At 42.7% G+C, this 27,543-nt stretch overlaps 1 protein-coding gene across 4 annotated transcripts; it reads left to right on the plus strand.

Annotated features, from left to right (window-relative positions):
- The first annotated feature begins 38 nt into the window (after positions 1-38).
- Positions 39-26,868, plus strand: DAB2 (DAB adaptor protein 2). Of its 4 annotated transcripts, none has more exons than XM_040579017.1 (13): positions 39-251; positions 12,818-12,940; positions 14,099-14,238; positions 14,965-15,063; positions 15,390-15,521; positions 17,733-17,816; positions 18,565-18,627; positions 20,487-21,119; positions 21,958-22,096; positions 22,694-23,212; positions 23,759-23,850; positions 24,648-24,712; positions 25,399-26,868. In XM_040579017.1, exons 2-12 carry the CDS (start codon positions 12,847-12,849, stop codon positions 24,705-24,707), a joined length of 2,055 nt encoding a protein of 684 aa, XP_040434951.1. In that variant the 5' UTR covers positions 39-251; positions 12,818-12,846; the 3' UTR covers positions 24,708-24,712; positions 25,399-26,868. The 4 variants fall into 4 exon arrangements, with proteins under 4 accessions (XP_040434951.1, XP_040434954.1, XP_040434953.1 ...); XM_040579020.1 differs by having other exon boundaries at positions 20,487-20,777; XM_040579019.1 differs by having other exon boundaries at positions 40-251; positions 24,657-24,712.
- The last annotated feature ends 675 nt before the right edge of the window (positions 26,869-27,543 follow it).

A 27,543-nucleotide genomic window follows, 5' to 3' on the forward strand; every position in this document is an offset into this window, starting at 1 on the left:
CGGCTCGCAAGGGGTTAAAGCTTGTAAGCAACAACACGTTGAGGAGGAGTAGCCAAGGCCAAGCAGCAAAAACATCACAGCGCATTCCTGGGTAGCTCTCATCTGCCAGCATCTGATTAAAACCGTATCTCTCGCTGTGAGTGGCTAACTAACCCGAAGGCGAGAGTACAACCGAGTATTTAAGCGGGCCCCCGGCTCCAGCTAGGCCGTGGTTCCAGCAGATCATGCACAGGGCTCTACGGCTCTTGTCTGTAAGTAGCTTTGCCCGCGGGGCTCGGCCGCGGCGAAGCCCCCGGGGGGGCAGCGGGCGTTACCGGGCCATGGGGGAGCTCTTCTGCCGGGGCGGCGGCAGCCGGTGCCAGTGGTGGGGGCGACAAAGGTGGGGCGCTGTGGGAGGGGTCCCCCCCGGCCGGGCCGCGGCTCGGCTGGACTCGGCCGCTGCCGTGCCCCGCGGGCGAGCGGCGCTGGCGGGGCCGCGCTTGGCCGCCGGAGGCCGGACGGGTCGCGGCGCTGCCCGGGGGCGGCTGGGGCGGCCCCGGCCCCGCAGGGGGGGTCTCGGCCTTGCCGCGGGGGCGGCGGGGCGCCGTGTCCCGGCTGCGGCGGTGTGGGAGCCGCCGGCACCCAGGGGAGGCTCGAGTGCAAAGCACAATAAATGCTCGTTGTCGGGTTTGTCGTTGGGGGTAGGGAATTAAGGAAAAAAAACATGTAATGGCCAAACTTCACCGAAATAACCGATATGAAAGAATATCTCTGGTAGCTGAGAGGACGGAAAGGCTTAGGCTCCTGCGAAGCAGGGTTGGGGGTTGTTTTGGTTTTAGATGGAGCATCCTTGCTGGGCACCCCTCTCTGCTGGTGAATGTCTAGATGCTGCTTCTCTCTGTGGGAGATGGTTGTAGTTAGAGATGTCCAGGACTAACTGGAATGAGTCTTCTACTTTGTCAGAGAAACCTGACTTCTGAGCTGGTGAGACTCAGTCTAATGATCACCATATCCTGACACTTACAACTGTGCTAGTGCCTTGCTCTGAGCAGTACGATAGATGCAGGTGTTGCTGATACAGCTGGACTTCTCTGTTGCAGGGCTTTTACTCCTCAGATATGCTGAGGGTGGTTTCTTGAGCACTTAGCAGGGAAGCATGCAAATCCACTGGTAAGGTAGAACTAACCTGATCTTTTAATGAAGGTAGTTTGCCTTAAAAGGCCACATTGTTGCCTAAGAAGTCTTCTGTAACTCCCATAAACAATGCTGCCCAAAATGGAGCAAATCTGAGAGCATATAGGCTTAGATTTGCCTATTGTATGCTAAGAAATGGGCATAGATATGATTAGGGATGGGAACATCTGTGCAGATTGGCAAAATAGAGATGCAGATTCAATTAGAGAAAAGTAATTATGAAACTATGTATTCTAGCTGGCTTTGAAGAAATACCAGGCACTGGTAAATTGAAAATATGTCCTTGTGTCTGATAGTGACCTGTTAGCTATAATGCTAGCAGTCTCCAGATCACCTTCCAGTAGGTGGGTGAGGCAGTAGGTGGCTAGTTGGAGAGGCAAATCAGAACCCAAAGAAAATCTTCTCAGCTGAGAAGGGGATTGCCTGAGGGAGACACCAAAGAATCACTGCAGTTGCATCCAACACAATGGTTCCTGAGGCATAATTTGGTTTCCAAAATTCCCTGAATGGTCTGAGGATGTGGTCAAGTCTAAAGTAGAAATTTCCATTAATAGTAACTCACTAGAGTTTGCATTTGGAGAGGAACCAAGTGGTAGAAGTGTTTAGGAGGTGAGTGCTAAATACGTGTCAGGTGAATCCTCAGAACAGAGGCTTAACTAGCAAACCCCATAACTTGGAGTATAGGAAGGCTCAGGGTAAAGTGCCATGAATGCCAGGTTCTCCAGTTCCTAAATTAAAAGAGATGGCTCTGCTGAGGGGAAATCTCACAGCATCCTGCATGCTTCTCACTGTAGACAAGAGACTAGGAGAATGGCAAAGCACTATGCTGATAGTCCTGAGACTTACAATATTTCTCATCTCTTGTGCTCTTACTTCACAAAAAGCTATTGACTGAGCACCCTCGTGTGGAAGGATGGGCCAAATGCCAAAACTCTAGCATCAGTTTCCTTTTGTGGAGGGGTTATCCATCTTAACATGTGCCCTCTGCTACATTTAGAAGTATCTGTACGTCTGCAGCACGTAAGCCACTGTCTCACTCAGAAGGGTATTACTTGTTAAAGTACTTGCATAACCCTATTACCAGACACTGCAGACCAGTAGCTGCTGTGGACACCTTGCTTAAGGCCTTTACTTCATAAGCAGATACAGAAAGAAGCACTCTAAAATAGATGAATATAATGTATGCAAAGGTTGGCAAAAACAGCTCGTAGATTTTTGTCTGTGGGAAGGCAAATGTGTTTAGTATCAAGGGCTTTCGTCTGGACAGGATGTTTAGGATAAAAAACATGGCTTGAGATATGAAGTGAATGAAAGTGTGTATTATGCAGTAATTGAGCATTGCTTCCAAGCCTGCAGGTTTTTCTTTCCTATTGATGTTCTCTCCTGGTGAACTTTACAATGCTAGGACATTTGTGTGAGCTGCTAGGTTAACCCAGTTCTTGGGAATGTTTGTGGACTTCATTCAGCAAGGCTAGCAATATGTGAGCACTACAGAAACACTAATTTGCTTGGACAATGAAGCAATAAATTCCACATCCTGAGAAAGCCAGCTTATTCTGGAAACTACTGATGGTGCAGATCCTGCTTGTTGGCTGAATTCTGTCAAAACAAATATGACAACTCGTAATGGGTTTAAACTGAAAGAAGGTAAACTTAGACTGATATTAGGAAGAAATTCTTGACTGTGAGTGGTGAGGCACTGGCACAGGTTGCCCAGAGAAGCTGTGGATGCCCCATCCCTGGCAGTGTTCAAGGCCAGGCTGGATGGGGCTTTGGGCAACCTGGTCTAGTGGAAGGTGTCCCTGCCTGTGGCAGGGGGGTTGGAACTAGATGATCTTTAAGGTCTCTTCCAACCCAAACCAATCTATGAAATGATGGAGACAGTATGAAGGTAAACTGTAATCTGCAAGGATTTTGGAGAAAAACCTAGATCGTGCATGTAGACTAAGAGATTATCAGTAGAATTAAGACTGTACCTCCTGGGGAGGGGTAGTGCTAAGATGTCTTGACCAGCTTCTGCTGTGAAACACAACCAAGCATAAGCCACTACTCCTTTATTTCAGCATGGACTCCACAGAAATACAACTTGGGGTTGTGTTAGAAGGCTCAAATAGAATAAGTTGTCTGAGTACCATAACTGACAAAACAAACTGACTTTAAAAAACTGATTTTGAGGCTGTATCTCAGTTCAAGGGTCTTGGGTTATAAAGAAGCTGGATGAAGCATAGTGGCAGGCTTAGTCAATAAACAAGAGGTACTAGTTTCAACAGGATTAGCTTGTTTATACAAGCTGGGCAGCTGAGTGCTGAACAAAGCCCCTTCTCCTGTTCAGTTCTTGTCAGCCCTTGTTAATGGGGGCATAGAGCATTCCAGTTTCCCCTTTTCTGAAAGGATGTGCTTTGCATATGCTTTGAGGATGAAGTATCTCAGTTGAACTGCCTCCAGATATTTTTTACTCCTAGCTCTCTGGGATTTTTTAATAATTTTTCCTAAGAGCTTCTAATAAAGCTTCATAGCTGGTGCATGTAACCTTAAACCTCAAAGCTCAGGCTTTATGGGGCCAGTCAAGGACAGACTGTTGGCCTTGGAGCTGAATTTCCTGCTGCTTTGTCAGTTCATGTTGCATCCTTAAGCAATAAGATGAGCAGTGAAATACTTGATGGGGGTTATCACTTGAACAGAACAAGTTGGTCTGGGATAACAGACCTTTACCTTGACTGTCAGGTGGCTTCATGACAATGTCAGCTAGGAACTAGCTCCTCCAGCAAGGTGTACTCAACTCTAAATGAAGATGTGTTGCAAAACAGCAAGTCTCCTCTTATGAGAACTCTCATACACCTGCCCTGTGGCTAAAATGTATATGGACGAGACTTCCTTCCTAGGATGGGACAAGACAAATGGGGAACACAAAGTATGTAGTGTTAGTATTGTTAACGTGTGTTTCTACCTTACAGACATTTTCAGCGTTTTCTCAGAACAGGGTTATCTTTGCTTTAAGAGAGGGCACAAAGGTCACCACATGAGTGAGAACTAGTTTTCTAGTAGCTTGAGTAGCAGATCTATCTGCAAAGAGTTGCTAGCCTGGATGATGGAAGTTAAACTCCAGAGCAGGATGGAAGGCTGTCACATGCTCATCAAAAACATGCAAGGATGGAGGCATCCCCATAATATGATAACAAGACTGTCAAAGAGATGGAAAATTGGGGAGAGTCTGGTCATGTTTACTTTAGAGTCTGGATTTAGGAGCAATAATGTAGCCTTCCTTTAATGTACATCACAAATCTGTGTAACTGCAATTACCAACAAGGCAACTGCAGAATAGTCATCTGTGAAACTTGACTAGCTGTTTAGTAGGATAGCTGCTGAAGGAGTTGCAGTGGAGCTCTGAAAATCCCGGTTAATCTTTTTTTTTTTTTTCCTCATGTATAGATCTTTTTGTACCACCTCTTTAGAATTGTCTTGTTTAGTTTTCATTGCCTTTCTCACTACATATACAAGGGAGAGCTGAGGCCTTTGGTAATGACGAATAGAGTAACCCTTGTATTAGCATTGTGCTTCATAATACCTGAGGACTGAAACTGCTGTAGAAGTCTGCCCTCCTAAGGTGCAAATCAAATTTTCATCAGTCTTCTAATAGCACTTGATGAACATAACTTGCATCTGTTACAAGAGTGCCGAGTGACTCTGACAATAACTGCTATAACAGTGTATGTGTTGAGAGGCACAGTGGTAGGGAGCTACGTGGAGGGTTCTTGAAATACTGATGAAATTAATGTTTAAGGGTGGGGTTTTAGCTGCCTGTGGGATCATCAGTAAGCAAACTGCAGTACTTGACACTTTGGCTCTGACTACATGGTTTTAGGCTGCTGCATTCACTCAGAATCCCATTGCTCATATAGATACATTGGTGAACGGGTAGAGAACACCTACAGTTCAGCACAGACTATGCAGAACATACAGTCTCTCTTAGTACAGCTTGCACACACCCAAACTGTAAAAAAAAAAGTAACTGCCAGCACTGGACATTTAACAACATGCAGCTGAAATAACCTGTGGTAACAGCTTCAGTATGCCTTAAGTTCCTGCTTTGAGGCACGGGGTGAGAAGCATGGCTGTTGGCAAGAGTCCTTTGATATAGTAACTAGCAAGAAGATAAGAAATTGTCCTTCTGAGCAGGAGTGCGTTAGGGATACAATTAGAAATGAAGTGTTTGGGCTGTTGTCTAGTTCAAACTAGTTTGCATCTGAATAAACATTAGCCACCTTGATTAACAACTGCTTTGCTTCCAAGTTGTTTGGTCTATCCAGTGAGCCTCAACAAGTAGTATTGACATAACATCAAGTGGTATGCACTGTAGGCGCATGGCCTGAAATTCCTCATCCTGTGAGTAGGCAGGTGATGCTTTCCTGAGCAACAGCTAGAACAGACAACTGAACTCTGGCTCAGGAGCCACTGATTTGAGGCTTCAGCACTGGAAACTGGAGAACAGTATAGAGGAGCAGCCCCTTATCGTGCTGCAAAGCATGCTGTCTTTCTGGAAGACATCCACAAGAAGTTGCTTCATGTCTAATTCAAGTATATAATCTAATAATAAGCCTGTGTTACCAACTGAATAGCTCTCTATCAAGAAAGAGCATACTGGAATACCATCCTCTTCCTAGAAGAAGAATCTGGAGTTCAGATGCTGGTGTTGCTGGTACTAAGGGTGAAGGGGGTTTCTTAATCTACAAAATGAGCTAATAGGTTGGAATACTAAACGCTGAAGAGACATCAGAAAGGCTGCTGCCAAAACTTGTTGCAAGACGCTGTGTTATTCCTGAAACAAATCATAATTTGAGATGGACCAGCTCTGTGTCTGGACACTACCTTTGGACACTGAAGTTCCTAGCTGAAGAATAACAAAACAAAACTATGACAGTGTGAGTTCCCTTCAGTTTAAATCTTCAGGGAGCCAGATAGCACTAGGCTCATGAAAAGAATTTCACTTTCTTTCTTTAAGCAGGGGGCAATACTTGCTGATTTATATAATTCCAAGTTGTTAGTCAGGTACTGCTTGTTTAAACTGGTCATGACTTCTCCTGAGCCCTCCGTTCTAATATTCCTCCAAAAGCTGGATATATTTCCATGACGAGTGGAAGAAAAATCCAACATAGAGCTACTGTGGTAGCTGTGCTGAGAAGTAACTAATTATCTCATCAGAAATTACGTGCTCAAAAGCATAGTACAATGGCAAAACATCCTGGTCCAGCTGCACCACTTGAACTGAGCAACCTGTTCAGTTCCAGCTGCTAACTTAGTGATGTTCACTTGGCTGTGATTTCAGTGATTCAAGTGTACAGAAAACACTTTAAGGAACTTAGCAAGAACATGGAAACACAAACTAAAACCTGAACAGCTCGGAGGAGACTGATGCACTGATATGATGAGAACAGACTGTTCTGATCAACTGATGAAACAGCAGTTGGCAAATTGACTGAAATGTTAAGATGTCTACGTAGTTTCACAGGCATGATCCTGCACCAGCAACGGTACGTGCCAATGTCAGTAGCTGAGATGACTAGGGTACTAAGATCTTTATCTACCTTGCAGATGGTGCTGAGGGAAGAACCGGCATGAAGGAGGTATTCCCTGATGTGTCCATTACCACAATTCTATCCCACTAAGCAGATGAATGTTACCCTTCCCTGTTTCTCATTACTGGTTGTGTATGGTGAAGACACCTGGACTACGTGCTGTATCCTGCGGTGTCTAAGTACAGCTGTAGCTTATTCCAAAAGGGTATTCCTGTTGGCAGTAGAAGGCTATCTTAATACCTCGGCAAAGTATTGATCCATCTCATGGGTGGCAGGACAGAACATCGAATAGGGCTTAAAGCAAGCTGCATGAAAGAAGCTCCCTAAAGTAAAATACTGTTAATCTAAAAATATTCTGTCCAACAGGCCAAGTGCCTGGTTTAGCTGAGGCCATGAAACCAAGCAAATGATCTCTTCACCATAAATCATGTTTCTAACTACAGCCTAAACGGGACAGTTAAAGAGGCTTTTTGAACTTAAGCTGAGAATGCTGGTCTTTGATTCCCTGCGATCAAGGAGTCACAGGGGAAACTGGTAGGGGCATTGCTAGTCTAGACCTTACTGACTGCATGAATGGCAGATACCTTCACTTGCCAGGTAAGGCAGGTCAGTATCCTTTTCAGTTATTTCTCTTACAAGACTAACAGAGGTGTTAGGCCTAGCAGTATAAGAGCCTGTATTTAGTCATCTTTCTGGCAGTGATGCTGCTCTTGCGTTCCAGACATGGCATAAACTGGGGGGGAACAGTTCCCAAGCTGTCCATGAACTCTCTTCCACCATTGTCTTCAAGCAGGTATGTAAGTGTGAACAATTCATATCAGGTATAACTTACTTTTAGGTAAGGCTAGTATCTTTCACATGTACTAGTTACTGGCTATGCTAGTTCCTAACAGACGCATTTGATTGTTTTAATAGAGGAAACAAACTAATGGTAATGCTTGCATCAGAACAAGCAGCTGGAATTTTCCATCTAAATTATAGTAATCTTATGCCACGTTACAGAAGGTTTATTCAACTTGAACCCTTAGACACTGTCAGATGCTAGAGCAATGGGTATTCTAGTAATGAAACAAAACATTTAAGATATTTTATTTGACTCCTCAGCATGAATGACCCTGTTTAAAAGGCAAAAGTCTGAATAGCACATCTGTGTTTCTGATTTATTAATGCATGCCTAGTGCTTCTCAAGACTACTTGGGGCACTACCACTGTAGCAGGAGCTAGGCAGAAAATGTTAATAGTTATGCACACAGAGATTTGTTAGATGCAAATGTAAGTCAGTCATACAGGGGCCCACACAAATGCATTATTATTCTTCTAATATGGGTAGAATGCTGCTAGTCAGGATAGTCCATTATTAGTAAAAGTATCTGGCTTTACAACTTTGACTCTTGCTGGTCACCGTATGTATTGCTGTTTAACCTTTAGTCCATTTCCTCAGCCTGCAAAACTGAAGTCTTGAGTTCACTCAGGTGGATAGCTTGTTTACCAGCCTTCTGAAAACAGCTCTTCTGTCAGGAACCTGATGGCTAGAGATATTTCAAAGAATATGTTGTGCAGGTCCTGATACAACCTTCTAACCAGAAGAACTGGACTAACTCTTCGAGAAGGCATGGGGAAGGAACAACCTGTCTTGGAAGCACGGTCAGCATTTGAAGCATTGCTGTGTTTCCGGTTACTACCTCATCCTTGGAGGCTATATTGCACTTGGCAGTAAAAGCTTCTCTTGTCCTCTCTTGGCCTCTCAGATTCTAATTTGAGGTTAATATTTACATGCAATAACTCTTTAAGCTGAATCATGTACTTGCAGTATCAAGGGACAAAGAGGGAGCACAGGCTGTGAAAAGGACAAAGTATTAGACTGCTGAGCAGATGTTTCATTTGTCTGCTTTTCCCCTGACTTTTTTTCAGTGTCCCTAAGCTCTCCTCAGACAAGCCTTCATCAACATTGAGGCAACTATTTGTCTGCTAAGGGGAAAAAGCATATCTGTTTCTTTAAATTCCCTGAAATACTGCAGCCATAATGACGATTCTCAACCCTCTATGCACATGACAAAAACATAATCACTAAGGGTAGCTGCTATGTTGCCACCCCTTGCTCAAGTACAGGATAGTTGCCAAAGCATCTCTTCAGGGAAGCTGGATGTTGCTCAAAAAATTCTTTGGCATGTGCTTAACATCTTGCTAAGAAACAGGCATTTCAAGGATGACTTGTCACCACCAATAGGTCTCCTTGGTGTCTTCTCTGAAGTCTCTGCAAGAGTACAGTATGCCCAGAGACTGACTTTCCCAGGGTAGATGTGTGGCAACTGAGTGCAAGGCTTGGATGGAGAGTTGCCTGACCTGAGGCAGTAGGTAACGAGTCATACTGCGAGGCCTGTGCGTTGAGAGCCTGACATGGCCTTTCTGTGAAGAGTGATCAGTACTCGCTCTTCACAGGATTGTCCCTATAGGAAAGGAGGAAAAATCTATCGGTGGTCTCTTAACAGGCCCTTTCTGAAGTAAATTGCAAAGTGGGTGAGCAAAATGTGGTGTATATGTGCCGATACAGGCAGGAGTCTGGGGCACTTTTCCCAGGGTGGCAACATCCATAAATCTGCCTGTAAGTCTACAAATAACAGTAAGTCTAAGGCTTTTTTTTTTAAGTGGTGCATTTAGCATAGTAGTTAAAATGGGCCATACCCTTGCATAGTGAGTAAGCTGTGGTGATAGCAAGATTCAGAAGGCATCACTTAACAGTCTCTTGGCATAGCTGATGTGGAAGTGATCTTGTTCTTCACTATGTCAGTATAACTGAAGGCATGACTGTCCTTGCATAAAAGCACATGCATCTCTAACACTGCCGTACTGCTGGCTGGCTCTTTTCAGGTGAACTCGGAGGGCAAATGTAATAGAACAGTCTAGTCTTTTGTTGCCTTACCCCTGCAGTTTAAGTAAGGAAATATTAAGGGACTGAGTACAGTGAAAGCTAGCCTCCATGCAAGGGCAAGAACTGTGAACAGAGGATTTTAACTTTTTTTTTTTTCACTTGCATGTAGAGCACACTAGCACTTTCCATTAGGGTAAGCCAAACTTAAGTGTGAGAAAGACCTTGCACAGCTTTAATTCAGATTTAAAGCACAGAATCCAAATATATTACTCCTAGCTCAAGCTACACAATCTGGTCCTCATCCCGGTAAAATCTTAAGGTAAAGCCTAAGGCAAACTTGTGCTAGTCTTGTGGCTTAACTATGATGTCAAGAAGTAGTTATTAACATTATGAATGTGTATTAAGGCAGCCTTTGACTATCCTTGCATTCTAGTTTAAATAATTCTCCTGCTCCAGAGATATGATTCCCAAAGACAATGAATTCTTCAAAGGTGTGATAATGTACTGTGAACTCCTGGCAGGTGAGCTGAGCTGTACTAAGCCTCAGATAGGTGAGTTTGTCCTGTAAACTGGCCAGAACACCCTCACTAACCTTCTCCCAATTGCATTGCGAATACTGAGAATGGGCTTCTTCACAGTGAGATGGGGGGCATTTGCAAGGGTTCTACCAGATTTATATGTATCTCTGCCCATCTTCCTTCATCTTGGGATTTTGTGCTGCCTGGCCCTATGCTAATAAGTGGCCTGGCTTCTATAGGATGGAGGCAGATGGCAATAATGGAGGGACAACTAGAGTTTAAAGATGGCAACTGCACACCTGGATTTCTACCACTTTACAGTTGCCTGAGTGAGGTCTTACTTGTGCATATTTGGTCCTCCCTACATTAATTGCTTGTTATTGCCTCTTAGCTTTACTTCAGAGTGAGGTACTTACTGTGGCTGTATAACACCAGAGCTGGCTGTAGCTGTACCAATTAAATTGGGAGAGCAGGATCACTGACAGGCAGGGCTTGGTGCTTCAAAGTTGTTGTTTCTTCTTTCCAGCATGGAGCTGGGCAGAACGTCCTAAAGATGTGACTTGGCTCCTAAAGAGCATGTCTTAGGTCTGGTCTTCTCCAAGTCTTTCTTCTGTTTTCCAAACAGTAACGTTCCAGATGGGAGTGGGCGGTTAACTAATGATTCAACCTTAACTCTGTCTGTCTTCTCTGTTTCTGAAGGACTTGATAAATCTAGGGAGATGCTCATTACGCTTAAGTCTAAAGACTATTGCCATCCAAAACTATACCATCAGGCAAGCTAGTCTAATTTTGGAGTAGAATTTAGTTGGCTTCATTGAAAGCCACATATAAAGCTGGTAAAATGGGCACGTTCCTTTTTACCACTGTTATAAGCATCCTGCAAAATCCCTGTTGGCTGCTGTAGTTTTTCCTTTGCTCCTTTGTCAGAATGGGCACACAAGCTACTCTTGCAGTGATAACATTTCCTAAATAATCATGGCTTGCTATATAAACTCATCCTCTAACATCTTTTTCTACTCAGAACCACTTGAAGTTTTCACAGCAACACCTTTCCCTTGCATCAAATGTTTCCTAGCTGTGGCCAAATAAGTTCCTTACGAAGGAGAATAGGTATAGCTGCCAGAGATCTGTCCCATACGAGCACTTTTATCTCTGACTTATTTGAGCAAAGCTAAATGCAGTTCACAATCTGGTAAACAGCTAGACCTAACTTTGCTATATTAACAGCTAGTTCCCTAAAGGCCTCCTTCCTGGCTAAATGGAAATGGAGGTCTTTAGGGTAAAATTCTGTCTTAAGACCTGTGTTCTTCCTAGGCTTAAGAATCAGTTAAGTATTGACATCCATTGCGCTGTTAATGGCAAGCTGGATGAGTCGGTGTGTAGCTATTAACTTGGTAATGGATTGAGGAAAGAGAGGATGCCCGGAGTAAGAGCAAAACCCTGAATGCAACTTCAGGGTAATGGATAAACATTAGCTGTAACTAAGGCAAATGAGGAACAGGCTTTTGAGAATTAAAGCCTCTAATGCTAGAGGATATGCAATGCTTCAGCGCTCCTATCTGGGTACATAGTGTGTTTTAAATGGTGTGCTGGATAAAACAGGTGTCCTGGTCTGTGCCTGCCTGCCTGGATGTAGGGAAGCTTACTAGTAGAGGATAGCCCAGCAACTTCATCATCTAAACAACCTCTTGGCTTCTTTTGTCATCCCAAAAGTCAAGGGACTGACTGAAGCCACTGCAATACCCTAGACAGCAGATTCATCAACAGTTTCTGTAGCAGATGTGAATGTTCGGTTCTTTCTGGCTGGGTATACACCAAAACCAGGACAGTACAGATCATCTTCAGAACTCCATAAAGACAATGAGTGCCTCTTCGATAAGTGTGAATGAATGCTTCAGCTATATAGGAATAAAACGTAGTGATTGCAGATTATTATTTTTTTTGTATCTCAGAGGCAAAAGGGTCTCATGGCATACAGTTAAGTCATACTAGTCCATAGTTTCTGTGAACTTGCAGGGTTATTTTTTTTTAAATCTAAGGTTACTTGATTACTGTTGAGAGCAGAGTGTGGAGTTCTAGTTTTGGGTTTTGTTTTGGATTTTTACTGGAACTGTCTGCAGCCTAAGGAATTTATTTGCTTTTACCTGTTGGGTGGTATAACATTCTGCTAGTTACAGAAACATGAGTTAGGATCTAGTGGCTTCTTTTGGGTGTTCTGGTGTCACCTTCATAGGTATTTGGAACAGATCCTAGCAAAAGTTTCCAGTTTCCTGCAATATCTCCTATCCTCCTACAGAAATGAAGTGCTGAAGGACAATAGAGCAAAATACTGGAGGTTCTATAAATAGCTTTACAGAGTAAAAAGCTGAAGGTTGACAGATTAAAACAGGGTGATGCAAGTACAACCTGTGGATGTAGGTCATCATGATCTACTGATTAGGTACTACTGAGATGAGGGTTTATCACCTAGTGGACATAACTTCATGCTTTCTGTAGCCTGAGATAAATAGGCAGCAAGTCAGACTTTCTATGTGGTCATTACTAAAACTTCTAGACATTAGCGGGCTTCAGTGTTCAGCAGAACAAAACTAGACTAATAGGTCTAATCAGAGGATTTCTCCTTCAGGGTAAAATGTCTGTCTACTGATTGTTGTTTTTTTTTTTTTAAAAAAAAAAAACTACAGCAAGCATAGCTGACCATCATCTGATCACCATGGCTAGTGAAGCCGAAACTACTGCTATTAACAACCAGCCCGAGGAACCAACTTCACCAAAAGCACAACCTTTGAAGAAAGAAAAAAAGAAAGGTAAGAAATGTTTACTTCTTGTAGACCTTCTCTAGTCAGTGTTCTTAATCTTTTGCACATGTTTAAAACTAAGATCACTCACAACTTCGTTAAAATAACTCTGTGGTGTCAAGTTGACTGGAAGAGTGAATAAATAAGCTGGTAACAAACATAACTCTAACTGGAAGGTAGGCTTTTAGCTCGAAAGGTGGTTTTGTTTTTTCTAGCTTTAAGTTCTAAAGCTCTCACTTCCACTTGTTTAATGACTAATTTGCTGAGCCTGACAAGTTGCAAAATACCAGAGAATTGAAAGCCTCTGGAGGAGGTGACCAAACCCAGGACCATCCAGATAGCTGTCAGTCTGAACCTGAACTCTCTTCCTCCATCTCTTCAGAGAGTGGCATGCTGAACACAGATACAGATTCTAGTCCAGAGAAGCTAGAAAACTAATTTCGTGAGAATTATTCTAGATCAGATAACAGATTTATATGATGTATTTCTGTATGAGGTAGTTAGATTTTTGATAGATTACATACATCTGTACACACTTGAAGTACGTTGAACATGCAGAGAGGAAAAGCAAGCAGTTCTAAGAAGTGGGAACAGCAGAAATAGAAAATTAGCTACAGTACCAAGTGACTACAGGTGTGGGAATACCAGGATTTATTGTAGAAATGATGGTGTTGATAGAAGGTCCTGGTACAGGAACTAGGAGGCTCTTACACACCAAAAGTAGATCTGACTACACCAGAACTAGGAGCTGACATCTGAAAGGCTTATCAAATATCTTGTGTGACCATGGGGAGTACCATTTCTGCCAGGTGTCTTTGCTTGGAACTTATATCTACTTGGCTGTTGCCTATAGATATTTCTTTATGCAGCAGGCAATTGTTCTGAAGTCCCCAGATATTAAGCACTGACTGAACTCCACTCTCTGAACTGAGGCCAGACTCTGCAAGAGCACTCTGACCTTAAAGGAATAACTATCTTGCAATGCACATACTGGAAGGGCTAAAGGTTATTAGTTAGCTACACTCAAGGGACAGGTTTCATATGTACTTATATGGTGTGTATATACATGTAATTTTTTTCAAAAAGAAAAAGGCACAACATAATCGTTTCTGTCTTTATGAAAAAAAAAAAATACACACACAAACCCCACCTTTTCTTTGTTTCCAGGGCTACAAAAGACAGATGAATCTCTCTTGGCCAGATTCAAAGGTGATGGTGTAAGATACAAAGCTAAACTGATTGGCTTTGATGATGTCCCAGAAGCAAGAGGAGACAAAATGAGTCAAGAATCAATGATGAAGCTGAAGGTAAGGGCTTGAGCTGGCATGTAAGGAACAACTTCTGGGTAGCCTTCAGAAAGCAAATCAGTCAATTTGGCACAACTTCAAATACAGCTTAATGGTAATATAGTAATAACAGCACTATCCTAAACAGATGTTACTTCTAAAGCTGCAACCTCTTGCTGAAAGGACAACGTTTCTCTAATAGCTTGGGAACACTTCTTTGGTCTTATTTAGGCATCCGGTATGGCTGCTAATGGTACAAACTTGATCATAAAAAGTGAGCTTGGGTTTTGGATGGCGGGGAACTCTGACCTCGTGAATTTAATACTGACCTCAAAGCACAAGTTGGCATCCTGTGGAAATAGTGACACCAAGAGATAAAAATAAGCCAAAGAGTAAATGAGACCCTGCAGCAACAAAGATGATTGCCTCTGGAATGCAGAACACATGCATAGCTTCAATCGGGTCAGGAAAGCTGTTAAAGGTGCTGCAAGAGTCTTGTGAGCTAAGATAGGAAGTTTTAAAGCTTTAGCACATATACAGAGGAAATACAACACAGTTCTGAGGTACCACTTCAAACTTAGTGAGGTGTATATTGCAGGAAGACGCTGCTCTTAACTGTACAGTTACACAGGAGTAACCAGATCAGCACTAGTACAGTCACAGCCATGGGCTCATGAGGAATGTAAGGAAACAAGTTAAAGATCAATCTAACAGAAGTCTCAATACTTTGATATTCATCCTCTTTAGGAAATGGCAGTGGCAGCCCGTTCCCAGGGTCAACACAAACAGAAGATATGGGTGAACATCTCCCTCTGTGGTATCAAGATAATAGATGAGAAAACTGGGGTAAGATACAACTTGTCCTCTTAATGTGATTCTTAAAGCAAGTGAGGCACTTGGAAGTTTGACCAATCTGAACTAAATTTCTTAACGGCATCACGTCCCCTACCCTTCCACATATAAAAATTGCCTTGTGAAATGGGTTGTAATGCTGAAGCCTCCTGCTACAAAGGTAGCTACATACTATTGTGGTTAGTCAAAGGCTGATAAATGTGGATCTGAACTGAAACCTTCAAACTGTCCCAATCATTCTAAATCAGAGAACAGCAGCTATTATGTCTTCAGCAATGTAAACCAATAGTTTGGTTTGTTTGCTTTTCCCCCAATTCTAGGTCATAGAACATGAGCATCCGGTAAACAAAATCTCCTTTATTGCTCGGGATGTAACAGACAATCGTGCCTTTGGCTATATATGTGGAGGAGAAGGCCAACACCAATTTTTTGCCATAAAAACAGCCCAACAGGTATGGATCAGACACCCTTTTCCACTTGCTATGAGTAATGCTATTGTGTAAACACTTGACATGTGATAAGGATGTAGTGTTTTGCCTGTAGCCCTATGATGTATAGGGGAATACCAGCACAGATAAACAGACTTTTCTCCTGGAGGAGAGCAGTAGAAATTCACTATATCACCCAAGGCTTTTGTCTTTTTCAGCTTCTCTGTAGTTCAGAATAAAACCACTCAAGTAGCCTTGCTTACTGTGATTAACCTTGTTTAACATGTCCATGCACCATGGAAGTCATTAGTGAGATGAACAGAGCCATTGACATGGGCTTTCCTGTGCAGTAGCCTGTTACTGTCAGTGAGAATGCTGATTCTTGAGTCAAATAGCCAGAGCCTTACTCAGAATTAACAAGAATGGTGTTAGAACTCCACTAATCTAGTTCTTCTGATGCTTTGTGTTGTGCAGCAGTGAAAACAGACTTACTAAATTGCAGTAGTGTGTTTTGGGCCAGAGAGTGGCAGGTCTGGTCCTCCTAGAGTTACTTCTGGGAAGGTTTCTGACCCTTGTGTGACAGGTTTTTCCCCCATGCAGAAATCCTGTGTGAACGGTTTATCTCTCTGAAGAGAATCTGTACATAAGCAGTACTGCAAACAAGCTACTTGGAATTACTACTATTACGCAGTTTCCTAAATGACTTGAACTTAAGTTAGATATTTATCATTAAGCTTGTTGTTAATGTCTTTATAGTCACTATAATGACTTGACAAGCCAGGACTTCAAAGTTACTAATTTCTTCATGCACATCCCTGCCTGTCCTCTGGGAGAACCTGTTGGCAACTTCAGACCCGCTATAGGTGGGACTGAGCGGCTCCTTGTTGGGGTATGTTACTTCAGTAACAGCTGTAACACCCTCCCCTAAGCCTGTTTTATTAAATAACCAGAGTCCTGTGTTGTATCTGCTTCACTGGAATGGTAGATTAAGTACAAAATCCCACTGTGTACTCTGGAGTTGTCTGTTCTCTCGGAGCTTTTTACCGTGGGGTGCTTCTTGACATCCTGTAAGTTTAGCCAAGCTGTAGATGGCTCTTGACTTGCAGCTAGTTGTCTTTAACACAGGCTTGTCTAGCTGAGAAGTAAGGACTTCTGCAGCTCTAGACTCTGCAGCTGTACTGTTTGCCTCAAAGTTTAACCCTTCAAATCGCTTTTCCTGCAGTTGCATGTCTAAACCCCTTAATTGGGAGAGAGTGAAGCTCAGGTGTAAACAGTGAGATCAGTTCAACAGATTCTGTGCTCGAGCCAAAGATAGTGTCTGAATGGGGCTATTTGTCCTACTCTAGACACTGACACAGGTGCTATATGCCTCAAGTAAAAGTTCCAAATCGGTGTATCTGAACCTACAACATTCTTCTTAATGGATGTGCATGAAATGCAGTATGTTTCTAATTCAGACTAAATTTTCATTCTAATACAGGTAACACTTAAAGCTGGTGTATGCTTGACGCTTTTGAGGTGGTGATAAACTTGCTTTTTGCTTGCCTCGCTGATTTATTATTTTCATCCAAGGAAGGTTTAGGTCGGGCATGAGGAGAAACTTCTTCACTGAAAGGTTTGTCAAGCATTGGAACCAGCTGCCCAGGGAGGTGGTGGAATTCCCATCCCCGGAGGTGTTTAAAAAAAAATGCATAGATGCAGTGCTGAGCAACGTGATTTATTGATGGACGTGGCAGTCCTGGATTAATGGTTGGACTTGGAAAAGACCTTAGAGATCATATCACCTGAATGATATTTATAATCCTGTTCAAAATAAACATAGTATTAGCTGTAGAAGCTTTCTTGAGGTTCAGTGTTGGAGTTGGTAGAGAACAGACGGATGCAAAATATTTTTCCTCTCATGAGACTACCAGAAAGCTTGGATAAACTGCCTTTTTGAGGACACATGATTAGGACTTGCCACATACTTGCTAAAAATCTTGTAGCATGATTTCAAAACCACAGCAGGCTTAGCACAAATACAGCCACTTCCCCTGCGGAGTTAACAACAGTTCTAAGCTGGCTGTGGCCCATTACCATTGGATTCTACATAAGCTGTCTTGTATGGAGGCAGTTCTTTAAACTCTTGCGTTTCCTGTTACCTCAACCTTACTGTTACATCATTTAGGAAAATCTGGCTTGCTCACAGCTTGCTTCAGTAGAAGTCCATGGCCTAAAATCTACATTCTTCTGCAGGCTGAGCCTCTAGTTGCGGATCTTAAGGACCTTTTCCAACTAATATATAATATGAAGAAGAAGGAAGATGAAAACAACCAAAAGGTGAGTAAAATTATAGAAATTGCATTAGTCTGCATAGAAATAAAGCTTGCTGCAGCTATGACTTGGCTTTTAGGCTCTAAGACTTTACACCGAAGTCTAAGTCCGGGATCACTTGAAGTTATTAGTTGGTAGTTGTATCAGCAGTTTAATTACCTCCTAGGTCTGGTAAGCTCTCCAAAGTGAGAGGCTTTGGATATGCTGCATGATGTCTAGGTACTAAAACCCTTCTTATCTTTAGAGTGAAGAAGCAAGTAAGACTGAGGTAAGTCACTCAAACTCAGCCTCACTTCATCAGGTATGCTGTTGCAAACACAACTAGCTTTGACTTTCTTTACACATTACAGAGGCAATGTCAGATGCCCAGGTTCATTGAAATGGGAGTAAAAGGGTCCTACAGAACTGAGTAGTGGTCTCCTGCATACTTCCTCTTTCCATCACTTGCTCTTTGAAGCCTGCAAGACCCTTGCTTAAGACAAACCTTGATATCCTAATTATTGCTGATGCTGTTATCAATCTGTTACAGAATGGTAGTAAACCACTACCAGCTGATTAAGCTGACAAAACAGAACTGGTAGGTTTAATTTTAGAACTGTAATCGGATGCCCTTAAGGAGTTTATAACTGACTGTCTCCACATGGTGTGGGAAATGCAGCATTTACAGAAGTGTTTACAGTAGATCTGCTGCATAATGCTTGATTTTTGCTCTTGCAATAGCTCTAACAGATACCAATTCTTTCAATATTTCAAGGGAGCTGACAAGATGAACTTGTTTGAGGATACGTCAACATCTCATGATATGAGCAGTCTCACAGTAAGTAGAGTCTGTCTTGACTATCTTGGCTCTTGCTTTGACAACAACCTTATTCCTAGTAATGAGATCTGGGGGGTTTGTTAGTTCTGGTTTCATGGAGGAATCTGTCTAGTTATCATCACTGTACTAGTAGTGTCTTAAGGCTATAATAGTACCTACTTACTAACTAGAGTAGCTAATGTCGTTCTTATCCAGCAGAGCTCACTTGAAACTGCGTGACAGATAGACTGTACTGTTAGTCATAGAATGATTTGGATTGGAAACAACCTTAAAGACCATCTAGTTCCAACCCCCCCGCCACGGGCAGGGACACCTTCCACCAGACCAGGTTGCTCAAAGCCCCATCCAGCCTGGCCTTGGACACTGCCAGGGATGGGGCATCCACAGCTTCTCTGGGCAACCTGTGCCAGTGTCTCACCACCCTCGCAGCCAAGAATTTCTTCCTAACATCTAATCTAAATCTACCCTTTTTCAACTTAAAGGCACTACTCCTTGTCATGTCACTACATGCCCTTGTGAAAAGTCCCTTTCCAGCTTTCCTGTAGGCCCCCTTTAGGTATTGGAAGGCTGCTAGAAGGTCTCCCCCAAGCCTTCTCTTGTGCTAAACAACCTCAGCACTCTCAGCCTGTCCTCATAGGGGAGGTGCTTCAGGCCCTTGATAGTGTTCATGGCCCTCTTCTGGACCTGCTCAGGCAGGTCCATGACCTTATGTTTAAGGCCCCAAAGCTGAACACAGTACTCTAGGTGGGGTCTCACCAGAGTGAATTAGAGAGAATCACCTTCCTCGACCTGCTGACCATGCTGCTTTTGGCACGTCCCAGGATGCGATTGGCTTTTCTGGGCTGTGAGTGTATACTGCTGGCTCATATTCAGTTTTCCACCCACCAGTTCCCCCAAGTGCTTATCTGCAGGGCTGCTTTCAATTCACTCATCACCCAGTCTGTATCTGTGTTTGGGATTTTCCTGACCTAGGTGCAGGACTTTGTATTTGGCCTTATTGAACTTAATGAGGTTTGCATGGGCCCACCTCTCTAGTCAGATCTTAGAAGTATGTACTATCAGTACATGCATCTGCTGGTATAAGGGCTATTGGAGAAACTCTGCTAAAGAACTTTAAAGCTGAATCTCATTTTGTGGACAAGTGAATCCTTAAGTAAGTCCCTCAATGTGGACTCCTGGCCATTCTAGATGAGTAGTGTAGCTTAAGGTGTGACCTAACTCCACGAAAGTGTGCATAAACCCTGTCATAGCTTGGTGTGCCTTCAGAAATCCTACTAGTTTATTCTGGCACTGTAAGCCACCATCAGCCTTGATACAATTGGTGCTGTCAATCCAGTTAGCAACCAGGTCTTACCCTTATACTGTCTGCTTGGTGGAGAGATGGCATGTTAACATCTTCCACTGGCAAATAGCTCTCCAAGCTTACTCTGAAGCTGAGACTGCAGCTTGAAGTCACACTAAGGCCGTGTGATTTCGCAACTTGTCAAAACAAAGGAGTAGAACTCAAACAGGGGTTCTTGGCTCAAGTGAAAGCCTCAGTGTAATTAGTTCTTAATGACTCTACAGTCTCTGGGCTGTAGAACAAAAGTCTGATATTCATCTAAGGGATCTTAAAACAGGTGCTTTAAACATTGAGTTTCTAAAACTAAGTAGCTGTCACTTGACCACAGCCAGAAGTGTTTGCCTTAATGACTTGTAAGATGAAGCTTTAGTGCAATTTCACTGTTAACTTTGAATACTTACTAGTGCAATGTATTGGATGCTAGGATCTCTCCTTTTGCATCTGTTTTCCTTGAGCTTGTGGATTATGCAGCAAGTCCTACATAAAACTAATTTTATTTTTCTTTCTGAACAAATAGGAAGATAAAGAGATTCTGTTAGTGGATCTGAATTCTGAAATTGAGACCAAACAGATTTTTACAAAAGAGGATTCCTTCCTGAATGCCATCACAACTTCTCCTCCACAACGAAAGCCACAGTCATTCTTCTCTGAGAGTTCTTTATCTACCAGTCTCAGCTTCTTTCCCACACCTAGTTCAGACCCTTTCAGTGATGATCCTTTTGAACAACCAGACCTGTCTGCACAGCTTTCATCTGACACTCTAAAACCTTCTGATCAGATGAAGGAATCTTCGAGTACCTCGACACCGGTGGGTAATAGTGCTTCAAATGGTGATATTGATTACTTTGGTAAACAGTTTGACCAGATTTCTAGTAGAACTGGCAAACAAGAAGCACTAACAAGCCAGTGGCCACTGGAGAGTAAGTCGAATGCATCAAGAACTCTAAATGGGGTACCAGAGAGAGAACAGAATGGCTTCCTTAAAGCCCCATCAAACCTATCTGTGGAAGGTTCTTCCAAAGGAGTATCTCTGCAGAATGGAGTAAAGCTGGATTCTGAAAACAATATCCAGCTCGTATCACATGAGTCTATTACAATTAATCCACCACCACAAAGTATCAAGCCAGGAAGAGGAAGGAGGTCTGTCAAGGTGAACAACATTCAAGTAATTAATGGTGACACGCATGCTTTTATTTGGAGAGGCTGGGTGAAGGAAGCCCTTTCTTCATCCTGTGTAACTGGCTAAATAGCTTCACAACACATCTCTTCTGCCTGCAATGCTTACTCTAACATCTCTGTGGCCGTGGTATATTCTAACATTCATGAATGATACATAGTAGTTATGGTCACTAAATTATATGCTCTCTTCCTTAATGCTGCCATACTTCTGTAAAGGTCTGGTAAGTATGCTGCTATGTATATTGACACTTGATATAATGCCAGAAGCTGTTATGATAGCTGTATGCCCATTAACCTGTGGTTTCATAACAGTGAGGTACTAGTACTAGCTTACAGAAACCTGTGTAGCTTCTCAGTGCCTGCCTACTGAGGGCAATCTCAGCAATTTGCCTGATTAGACACAGGGTGGGTCTGGGTTAGCTGCATTTGTCTTGGACTCTAATGATGCAAAACTACATTGCTGACCTTGCCACAACCACAAGGGTCACTGCAGACTGAAGAGGAATGTTTAGAGGGGTGTGGGGCAGAGGGAAGCTCGTTGTGATAGTAAATAATTCAGTCACTTCAAGACATTCTTCTGCTGTTGACTTGTGACTACTAATAATATGCCTGCTTAATGCTATGCTTCTCAATAAGCATGAACAAAATGGTGAAGTTTAAAACTCTTATGCTTGGTCTCTAAAGGGTATATGAAAACCCTCTGCTCTAGCTGAAATAAAAGCTTTTAGCTCTGGACTAGGGAGTATTGGTCATGATAATGTGTTCTGCTATGCCATCTCAAAAAGCTTTTTTTTTTTTTTTTTTTTCAGGTTACACCACAAGACTTGTTCAGCCCAGACACCTTTGGGCAGACTACAGAGAAATTTAGCTTTGCCTCAGTGGCACAAATAGGAGCTGTGCCAACTAGTCCAGTGAACCTCTTCAAAACACCTTCAGTGGCTGGTTTAGGTTAGTTCACAAAGTGGAGGTCTTGCTCCAGTCTAAGCTGCTAACAGCAAAAGAGGGGTTCTGGTTTTCCTTGATGTCACATGTAGTGCTATGCCCTTTAATCCTTGTGCTGTCTGCCCTAAACTATTAAGTCCTGTGAACAGAGGCCTAAACTGTGCATCCTTAACTGGAACAGGGTTTTTTACCTGAACTTTGACAGCAGATTGCTGCTTCAGGTACACAAGGTGCAAGTGAGGCAGGCACAATTGGGAGGCTACAGTAACACTGCTGCAAAGTCAAAATTATCACTTACACAGGAGTAACTACATGGCAAATGCATCTGTCACTTCTGTGCTAGGACTAAGTATGGCCCTCCTTCTGTTACATCAACCACTATTCTGTTCTTCCAGGACTGAAATGGAGCAAAGTAAAAAATGTTATCCCCCTTCTCCTGCCCCCACCCTCAACCCAAAATGACTTGATTTCTAAGTGTAATTCAACAGATTTTTGCAAACAGTACATGAAAAATGTTTTGGTGGTACCCTCAGTGGAATTGATGCACTCCTGCTTGAGGTCCTCAGATCACTGAAGTGCTGTATAATAACAATCTCCCCCCAGGTGGCTTGCCAGTAACTTCACGATGGATTGCACCTTCCTTCACTCAGGCTGCACCAGTCTTTCCTGGGTCTATGAAGTCTGCTCAGCCTACAGGAGTTACTCAGCCGCTTGCCTTTGGCACTCAAGCAGAGCCAAGCTGGAGCCAGCCTGCATCTTTTGGTCCAGCAGTACCTCAGCTGTCCAGTCTCTGGACACAGTCAGTGCAAGTTACATCTAGTTCATGGGAGCAGCCATCCAGTGCTGCAAACCCTTTCCAGAGTAGCGTGTTCCCATCTTCAACACTACCTACTCAGATGTCATCTGTACTGCCCTCCACGTCAACAACAGTTAGCCTACCTCAGCCACCACCTAGAACTGCACCTCAGAAGGAGTTATCCAAGAAAGAGAGTGATGTCTTTATTCATCTGGATCCACTTCGTGATAAAGAGACAAAGGATGTCATGGAAATATTCAAAGACCTCCAGCTGACAAAGCTGCCTGCAGTACCAGCAAGGAGAGGAGAGCAGCAAAGCCTTTCAGGTGCTTCTGGAGCTTTCAGCAATTATTTTTGTAGTAAACTAGGTATTCCTCAAGATAGTACAGATCATAGTGACATGGAAGCTAGGAGGCTGTCTGCCAAAATGACTGGTAAAATTCCTTTTTCTTTTTTTTAATTCTGCCTGGATAGCTGCTCAGGGTTCACTATTTTCTTCTTCACTATAGTTCTTCTGACAGAACTAAAAATTCATCCGATCATTACTGAAACTGAGTTGAAGGACTGTCTCCCCTAATAACGTTACAGAATTGACCAGTGTCAGTGGCCAAACACTGACACCTGGTGCCTGAACTACTCGACTAGAATAAAGTAAACTAGGTCTGTACAGTGTTAGAAGTCCCACCTAGCTTAAGTGCAGTGAGGGACAAGCAAAAGATGAAACTGTGGGGTCACTCAAAGCAGCTACTGGGGGGGTGGGGGGGGGGGGGGGCGTGTGTATCTAATTAGGTGGGCTTTGGCATTGCTATACAGGCAAAGCTGAGTACTTAATAAAGCTGTTGTGATTATAGCAGTATGCTTCTTTTCCTTAGAACTGCCAATGCCTGTTCCCCGATCCAGTGTGCTGCCAGATCATGGTCAGCTTGAAGGTCAAGCTAAAATAAAGCCTGACAGTGCCTTCTCCGTAAGTAGAAAAAAAAAAACCACCCAAAAACACAAAACAAAACACTTTCTTTCTCCTTAGCAGGTGTGCTTGTGTTTGAGCACTGGCTTAGCTCTGGCTTCAGAGGCTGTGGAACAGAACTACTTGCATGTCTGAGGCTAATATTTAATCTAACAGAGGACACTTGTTGCAGGAAGGCTAACAAAGTATGATTCCATTTGGCTTGGGTCTGCAACCAGTTCCCTAAGCCGCAAGCCCTAGCAAGAAGTTCTTCAGTATTGAGAGCTTCTACAAGAGACTGTAAAAATAATGTAGCTGCAGAAGTCTTCCACTTACCTTCCTGTGGAGTAGACTGAGCACGTGGACTGTGCATCTCATGCTGAACAAATGGGACGCTCCCATGTTCAGTACCTGCTGGGGAAGGAAGTGGCTTAACCACGTCAGTCCCTTTGGGACACAGTATTTGAAGCCCTTGGTGGAAACTCTGGCTTACTTCCAGAATGCTGACTTAAGATTTCTAGCACTTGGCTAAAACAGATCTCATCATGACAACGCTGGCTCAGCTCCAAATGAATGTCCAGTAAGCACATATTGCTTTTCTGAAAGACCCTGGTCTGAAGCAAGGTATAAGTATTCACATGGCTTTAGAGCCCTTTTCTCTTGTTAAAGCAGTACAGCTATTGTGTATTTAGGAAGGACTCTGCAGCATTCTTTCCGCAAGATGTTTGGAACAGGAGCTAGCTGATACAGCCACATAGAGTAAAGTTGGTGAAACCTGGATATTTCCTAAGAGCCTATGATCTCTCTTTTCTTAAAAGAAATCTCAGAAATCATCTTCTGGACCTTTTGATGATCCTTTTGGCCACCCATTTGTATAGGTCAGGTAAGTCTAATCAGACAACCTACTTCATTCTCTGAAACTGAATCAGAAAACCTTTGGTAAAGAGCTGGCTAAAAGCTATACTAGCTTAACTCTGATGCTCCTCTGAAGTATGGCAAGCAGTTCCTAGAACTCTTCTGCTGGAGTACCCCTACTGAGCCTTGTACACAGCTGCATTCTGGCTAAGCCTAGCCAGCTTCACTTCCTTAGAAATATTTTAGTCTTCCACAGACTCAAGGTCACAATAGAACTAGATTTCCTTTCCTTGAGGAAAGTTAATGAGTAAATATGTGCTGCAAAACTCAGGGGCTTGGCTAAATTCCTTCTGACATCTCTTCTAGAGAGTGGCACGCAGTGCTCCATGCAGCTTTCTGAAGTTTAGTCTTCTCAATAATTGTGGGTTTGTACTCTGGGTGAATTGGAGTAAAAACAGATTAAGTGAGCTTTTGTTACTACAAACTAATAACTCAAACTTTCATACAATTGACTGGACAACATGAACTGCCAAAGTAACAATTTTCATTCTCTGCCACAACTCTGAAGTCTTCTGCTGAAATACTGTCTGGCTTCTAACAGAAGACAAATGTGCTATTTATTGCTTTGGTTTTGTTCTCAGTGGCTTCAAGTTAATTTAAGCAATAAAACCTAACTTACAGCCATCCTAACCCTAGTACTTTTCATCATACTAGGCATAACCAGCAAAGGACGAATGGATTAACTGGACCTCTTCTCAACGTGATTTTTCTTCATGTTTCACTCTCCTGTCTGCCACTCCTGCTGCTGTTCCATGACGATAATCTAAAACATGTCCAAGTAGACTGAAACACAAACCCTTGGAGAACATGCTGTGAAGATGATAATTCAGGGCAAAGAAAATGGACAGTTGGACTCAGACTCATGCTGGAGACCCAAATTCAAATTGGTGGATGTTAACTTTACTTTAGTTCTTTGCAGGCTTCCACAGAAGTTTTGTCGTGTCTTACAAGCACCAAGTCATGTGTCTTGTTCACACAGTCCTCACAATTCCTCTTTCTGTAGCACTTACTGTCCTAAAATACAGGAACTGAATGTACCTGGGGAAGAAGTGTTTCTGTCACATAGGGGAACTGAACTAGTAGTAAAAGCTCCACAGCTTAAACAACTTGGTCAGTTGCCTGTTATCACAACAGCAGCCAGTTGTGAAGTTAAGTGGGCACTACTCAGGTCTAAGTAGTGACTGGACCTATGACTTGGTCTGTGAGCCACAAAGACAAATTCTGTGAGAGTCGGGGGGAAAAAAATACCTGATACCTGTCTGTTTAACTAATAGTAAAGTATCATTCTGCCATAAATGTGTAATAAGGGACTAACTGTGGGGTCTATAACAGAACTGCTGGAGTCCTGAGTACTAGAAGCCTACACCGTACTGTCAGATAAGCTGAAACACTTCTTGCAGAACATTGGGGTAGTAATGGACAAGTAACTGTTGTCTTGGTGTTAATATGATTTTTTTAGAGAGGGAAATCTGCTAGCATCGCTTTTCTATTACGGTGGCTTGGCAGACAAATGGAACAAGCAGATAGGCTTCTTGCATATACTTCAGTGAATGTCCCTGATGTTTCCTGGTTTGAGTTGTCATATGGTGTAGGTGTGGCGTGTTTCCAGTATGTTAGAAAGCAAAAAGACAATCATGGCTTCACTCTCTGCCTAGATTCCTTGTGAACAAATGTACCACCTCTGTGCCGTTAATGTGAGGTAGTCCTCCATCTCTTGAAAACAATGCCTTTCTAAAGAACCTCTTTACAAACAGATCTTTAACTGACTTTAACACTTACATTCTTGGCCAGTGATGGTGGCTAATGTGTCAGAGGTCTTTCTGTTTATTTCAAGTTTATACTTAGCATTGTATTGTTAAATCAAAAGCCGAAGCAGCTGCTGAACTGGAGAGCTAAGAAAGTCAACTTGGATACAGCCTTAGTAAAAATTCACCCAGTCATGCAATTAGTCTTGTATATAAACCTCTCTTGCACTTTCTGTAAGGCAAAAGAAGCCATGAATTTATGTGTCTCAAACTGGAAATGCAGAAACTTATGGACATTACACTGTTATATAAAACTGTAGTATCTCAAGTGGTGTTAACTAATGACACTAAATAAAAGCAACTTTTCATGGCAAGCAAACAGTGTGACTGTTGATTCTGTTCTCCATAACTCGATCTTGTGGTCTAGTTGACACTAGGAGCTTAGTTTAGAGCCTGATCAGTCTTCCTGTAGTTTCTGGCATCAGCCCTGTTCAACAAATCCTGTCCCACAGTAAAAACTAAAATTCCCAGCTGACTTAGTAAACTGTCACTTGAAGCTTGTCCCATTAGCTGCTCAGCCTGAGCATTTAGCTTATGTTCAGAAGAAGTTTTACAAGTCCTTTAATGTAGATGGCTAAAAAGAATAAATCCATGAGAAAGTTATTGTTTGACTAGGCTTTAATACTGGAGACAGAGCTGTAACTGTCAGCTTAGTGTAAATATATATAGAATGGGTGCGTGCTTGCTTACCTTTAATACAGTTTGATTTGTATGGTTAAGGCATTGAAAATAACTCATCGAAAGGAAGTCGGTATCCAGCTTGAAATAAAAGTCTTACGGTGCTTTACAGGGAATCACTGATTTCTTTTTAACTTATTTTGGCTGCATGGCAACATATAATGTAGCATTTGGATAACATTAGAACTAAAATAAACACCAATTGACTGTCTCAGTGCTTGAGTGAAGAATTGTGTTTACCATCATTTGAGTTAAGCATCTAAATGACTATTTGCTGGTCAAGCTAAATTTAGCAGTCCTGCTGTGCTGGAGTTTT

The sequence above is a fragment of the Falco naumanni genome, chromosome Z, assembly GCF_017639655.2.
Source record: "Falco naumanni isolate bFalNau1 chromosome Z, bFalNau1.pat, whole genome shotgun sequence".
Lineage (NCBI taxonomy): Eukaryota > Metazoa > Chordata > Aves > Falconiformes > Falconidae > Falco > Falco naumanni.

Coding starts and splice junctions, on each gene's coding strand:
- DAB2 (XM_040579017.1), top strand. CDS start 12,847: ATGGCTAGTGAAGCCGAAACTACTGCTATTAACAACCAGCCCGAGGAA. Junction 12,941..14,098: donor GAAGAAAGAAAAAAAGAAAG/GTAAGAAATGTT, acceptor CTTTGTTTCCAG/GGCTACAAAAGACAGATGAA. Junction 15,064..15,389: donor TAATAGATGAGAAAACTGGG/GTAAGATACAAC, acceptor CCCCAATTCTAG/GTCATAGAACATGAGCATCC.